The 6,021-nt window shown below is 34.6% G+C and overlaps 1 protein-coding gene across 1 annotated transcript; it reads right to left on the minus strand.

Moving 5' to 3' along the window:
• Window positions 1-1,874: 1,874 nt before the first annotated feature.
• Window positions 1,875-4,292, minus strand: LOC109000986 (beta-amyrin 28-monooxygenase-like). Its single transcript, XM_035693463.1, has 3 exons — window positions 3,222-4,292; window positions 2,445-2,632; window positions 1,875-2,363 (listed from the first exon to the last, which is right to left on the minus strand). The coding sequence occupies exons 1-3, from the start codon at window positions 4,165-4,167 to the stop codon at window positions 2,064-2,066; spliced, it is 1,434 nt and encodes a 477-aa protein (XP_035549356.1). The 5' UTR covers window positions 4,168-4,292; the 3' UTR covers window positions 1,875-2,063.
• Between the last annotated feature and the right edge of the window lie 1,729 nt (window positions 4,293-6,021).

A 6,021-nucleotide genomic window follows, 5' to 3' on the forward strand; every position in this document is an offset into this window, starting at 1 on the left:
AAAAAATTCTATAAAATTAAACTTATAATTATCTCATATGTCAAGATGGGATAGATAGAATGAATTTAACTTCTTACGTCCAGTTTGTATTTTATAAAATTATTTTTATAAAAATCTCTTTATAGATCAACACTTGATTTTGAGTAAGAAGGATTATACTACTGTTTTAACAATCGGGGAGAAACCACAATGATATTGTTGATCATTCAACATATGTGGAACTGATTACCTTGACTGCAATGATTTACTCCAATGGCGTTAGAACTGTTTTTGCAGTTTTTTTTTTTTTTTTTTTAAGAGTGACCGGATCCCTAATTTTATTAATAACTCTCATCTATTGCGAAAGAATACATTTTATAATCGGTATAAGAGCGTTACATAAATCCCAAAATCAAACCTCTTGTAAAAACCTTTCATTCTAAGAAAAAAATAAACTACTACTTACATTAATTGTTCCAAAATATCTATAACTGAAATAAAACAAATATCTAATTGGACTATTTCCATCTAAAATTTGGTAAACTAGATTTATCAATAACAAAAATTCTATACAAATTTATAGGTAATTGTAAAATAGAAGAGAAAGATAAAATAATACCTGAAGTTTCAAGATTAGCTAATCTGTCTGCCACACCATTACCTTCTCTGTATATATGCTGCACGTCAAAACTTATAAACTTGTTAAAGTCAAATGTATCCTCCCAAATATTCACATACCTGCAAGGACTTTTTCCTATTTATTTACCAATTAACCACTAGCAATGCATCAAACTCAACAATGATATCATTAAAACCAAGCTGGTAACGCAAAGAAAGACTAGCTAAAAGTCTCTACAAATACATTTGTACCAACCCCCAAATGAATGGAGAATCTATGTATAAACTGTTTGTAGTGATCTTGAATAATACCATCACAACCAGCAAGCTTAGGATTGCCCTTTGAGGCCCTGTTGATATTAAGTTTCATTCTACCAGTAAAGGGATTCAACCAGCGAATTAAACTAAATTTTTTCGGCTTAGTTTTTAGCAATAGAATTCTCAAGAAATAGAAACAGCATCCAACCTTTTTATGCCCTTTGATTATTTAATCATCAAATTTAATTCATGCAATTATTTCACAATTTTTCAAATAATGCAAGAAGTAGGCTTGATTATACCTTCACATTTGGTTGAGTTTCATGCTAGCCACAATTCTTAAAGTATTAGACAGGGAACTAATTGAGCAATTATATGAATCCGATTTGTCCTATGGAAAACCGACCACCAAGTTAACAATTTATCTCTTCATCCCAAAACTAAAAGATCTAAGACTCCAAAAATCTATGAAAAATGATGCCATATAGATATAACAAGATCACAATTATTAAAAACATATAAATCAGACTCTACAGCCTCGCAGCCACAACTACACTTCACCAAATCTGAAATTAAATAATTTATGTTCCGCAGCTGATTGGCAGAGAGATAAACTTGAAATTCTTCAAAATCATCATCATGTTCTTAGTTTTCCAATAAAGCTAATAAGTGGTGATGATGATGGATATTGAAAGCATACAAATGATGGTACATTCACTACTCAGTCAGTGCCCAGCATTCTCATTTTTGGTGTTGAATATATTTAGAGAAATTTTCTGTTTTCGTATAGAAATTATGGAATAATGGGCAGCTTTGGACATAAATGCTAAAAAATATGTGCGCAGCTCAAATCAGAGGCACCGCGCGTATTTATAGTAGCTTCTCTTAATATTAATAACTTTATGGTCTTGAGGGAGGCATCTGCAGAAGGTGTGGGTTTGTCTGTACGTGTGTTCAACTTCACCGTAAATAACGATGCAATGAGAAGCTGGCCGGAGATCACAGGCATGCACAGAAAATGTCTTACAAATCAATATGAAGTTATGTACGTGTCATAAAAGAACATAATCCAACATTAATTATAAGACAACGTAAAATTGCTAGGATTTAGAAATCTAAACATTCCTGCGGTTCATATACATATATATATATACACACATATATCCTACATATATAGAATTACTCAAGCTGATGAATGAAATTTGATTCTAGTTTTCAGGGGAGTCCAGGCGAAGCGGAAGACCATTCTCTGGAATGGGTGTCAAACGGTAACTTATTTTTTCACTTGGATTTACTTTCTTGAATTTAAATTTGATGACCGCATTATGCATGAAAGTGAGAATTTGTAATCGTGCATATTCCTTTCCCGAACACATCCGAGGTCCTCCTCCAAATGGCAAATAAGTGTATGGCTCAGGTCCCTTTCCTTCAAATCTCAAAGGATCAAACTTTTCTGGATCAGGAAAATATTTGGGATTTTTGTGGGTTGAATTCACAGTTGAGAATGTCTGCATGCAAGATAAAAAAAAGGTTAAATTCCTAAGTTTATCAGGATTTTATGAACAATTGAATTAATTATTAGATTATACCTTCCATCCCTTGGGAATAGTAAAACCAGCATAAGTGAAGTCAGTTGTGACCTCTCTGTATGCTCCTTGACAAGGTGGTGTTAACCTCATTGTTTCACGAACCACATTCCAAGAATACTTCATCTTCCGAATGTCATCCCAATTAAGCAACTCATCTGAGCCCTTGGACTTCGCTATCTGCATTTGTTCTATTAGCCAAGCAAAGCATTTCATCAGATTAAATTTACCTTATGTATATACATATATATATATATGCTAGATCTATCTTGCAAGAGTGGCCGCATATATATATATATAGTGTCAGTACGACTATTTTACTCGAGAAAAAAGAAATTGGACAAGATGAAAACAATTCCAAAGAGTGTATCAGATAAAGAAGTGCTGTGTGCTGTGGAGGAGAGAATATGAGAAAAACAGGGAATGTTCGATTCGAATTAAAAATGGTTGGAAGATTTAAAACTAAATCATCAACTCTGTATGTTATAAATTGGCAATACCTTCAGGAGGTAATTAATAATACAATATTGCTCTGAAACTCTATTGGATCTGGTTTCTTTTTAGCACAGCAATTCAAACCCATTGTTATATACTTTTTGTGTGCGAACTCCACATCAATCACATTAATTGAATGCCATGAAGTACCAAAAAATGACGGAGTTCTTGTTAAAAGAGTCGATGCATATGCATATTTGAAGTTAGTCTGGTAGTGTCATATGATAATTGAAGTTAGGTGCCTTTATGCACTGGAGATATCATGATGAATGCCTACATATATACCTTTTAAGATCTCTTCGTAGACATGGGGAAACTCTGCAAGATAATTCAGGACGAACGTAATTGCTGCACTTGTTGTATCGCGGCTGGCAATGAATAAACCTGTAATCCTAGCAGCGATCTCCTTCTCCTCCTCGATTCCTCCGCCATTCTCGTCTGTTACTAAGAGCATGCGACTCAACAGGTCTACTTGTGCCGAACCTTTATCCTCCAAGAGCTCCATTTTTCTGTGTCTAACGATGGCTAAAACCTCCTCGTGGATGACTTCCCCAGCTTTTACTGCACGATTAAAAGCTGTACCTGGAAGATTTAAAGGTAGGGAAATTATGCCTTCCGTAAGAAGATTGAAGGGATTCTCTAATCTGGTTACATGCTCCGGATCTTCGATATTAAGAAACAGCCGGCAAGCCAATCCAAAGGTGTACTTCTTTGATAGTGGGAAAACCTTCACTTCTTTGTAAGGAGACCAATCTGAATGCAAATGTTCTTTTGCCATGGAATCCATTATGGGTATGTAATCTTGTAGAGCTTCTGGTTTGAGAAATTCATTGAGAAAGTCCAGCCTCTCTCCTTTCCTAGAATAGTCAGAAGGAAAATGCAGAGTCTCACGCACAGACCGTGGCCACCATGCGCTAACATACTTGTTCTCACTTGAAAACAAGAACTTGTTCCCAGAAGGGCCGCAGAACACAGCAAAGTTCTCCCCAAGCAAGGAGGTTCGGAACACGTCCGGCGAGTATTTGCTCATTCTTTCGGCTGTGAACTTGTCTGGGTTGCCACTTTTGCTGGCCATGGCATAATCCAAAGTTTCACCTATGATAGGCCATCCTTTTCTACCGAGTGGAAGCTTTGGAGAAATGGATCTGTACCTGTAATTGCGGAAGATGAGAGCAAGAGAGACGCACAGGATTACAAGAGGAAGCAGAAACGATGCAGAAAGATACTCCATTTTTCTCTCTCTAGGTTAAAGAAAAGAAGAAAAAGAGATATAACGTGTGCGGCTGCCAGAGATTTAGAAATTAGATCTCTGATACAGTGTAACCGGTCTGATCTGGTTCGATTTTGGATAAAATCTAGAATCAAATCGATATGTATCGATTTTGTATTTTTTAAAAAAGTGATGCTATATACAATCTTCTTTAGAGGACTGTATTGCAGTCCCAATGTATAAATGACTAAACTGACCCTATTCTACCCTTATATTTAGTCTAAAGCAAAAAAGACGAAAACATTTGAATCTCTCCTTCTGCAACACGCCTCATGGCCTTGACCAAATCTCCACCATCATCAACCACCACAATCCAATCTCTTCCACCATTGACGGAACAACCACCTTCACCATCGATGGAGTCACATACTGAAAGTTTTTTTTTTTTCGATTTTTGGTGTCTTCCACATATTTTGGTTAATATCTGCTGTCTTACACATATTTGGTGTCTTACGCGTTGCGTCGTTGTTTTCTTTCCAAAAGTTTGGAGTCTTACGCATCTTTGTGTCCAAGTTGATATACTATAATAATAAAAAATTATTATTAGACCTAGCTAGTAATTTTTAGCTGATCTGCTATCAACCCATTATGACTTAATATGTGTTATTATTGAAATAAACAAAAAGTGAAACAGATGATCAAAAGAAAGCAACGAGTTACTTTTTGTCTTTTTGGTGATGATTCCTACAACATGCTTGCTTTTCATCTTCAGCATTACCAGAAGAAGGAAGTAAATGCAAGGTAAATGATGGATAAAATAGCGACGACGACGACGACAGATTGGTGGAGATAAACTTGGGACACTGTGACACTCGGAGGGGAAGGATGTTCAGAAGGGGAGGGATTCGGAAGGTAACTCAGAAGGGGGGGTTGCAGTTTAATTTCCTTCAATGAAACACAGTGTTTCATTTTCATTTTAATGAAACACTGCGTTTCATTAAGCCTGCAATGCAATCCCCACTCGGGGACTGCAATAAGAATTTTCGTTTTTAAAATTGATTACGCACCGGTTACCCTTCTAAACCGATACTTCCAATTTTATCGATTTCTGGTCCGGTCCGATCCGATTTTTAAGTTTTTTTAAAATATAAGTTTCACAATTTGTCATTATAAATTTGTTTATAAAAAAAAACTAATATAAAAAATATTATTTTATACTTTTATTATAAGTTATATATTAGTATTAGTTATAAACTATATATTTAATATTAGTATTAGTTATAAATTTTTAGTGATTTAGTATTAATATTTTATGTAATAATTTATATATTATAATAAAAAATTATTTCATATATAAATATATATAATTATATATAAAACTTTCACATAAAAAATTATAATTATACATAATATATAAAACTTATATATATTAATATATATATATAATATTTTGTATAAAACTTATATATACAATAATATAAATATTATTTATATATATATTTTTTATCAACCGGTCCGAAAAATCTTAAAACCGGAACCGGCCGGTTTTCACATTCTAAGAACCGGTCCTGGACCGGTTTTCCGATTTCAACTTACACCCCTAATCTCTAGAAAGTTTACATAAAGTTTACATAGAGATCTAGAAACTAGAGAAGAAAAATAGAGTAGCGGCTGCTAGCTGTACACATATTACGTGGCATCTTCCCCAGTTTCCTTTCTCTCTTCCTCTCTCTCTCTCATCAGATCTCTCTCATACCGTCTCTCTCATTGACTTTCTCTCTCATCTGAATCTCTCTGTCATCAATTCTCTCTTATTTCGATCTCTCTCATCTCTGACTCTCTCTCTCATCTCAATCTCCCTCTCTCATCTCGAGC

This window comes from Juglans regia, chromosome 8 (assembly GCF_001411555.2).
Source record: "Juglans regia cultivar Chandler chromosome 8, Walnut 2.0, whole genome shotgun sequence".
Taxonomy (NCBI): Eukaryota; Viridiplantae; Streptophyta; class Magnoliopsida; order Fagales; family Juglandaceae; genus Juglans; species Juglans regia.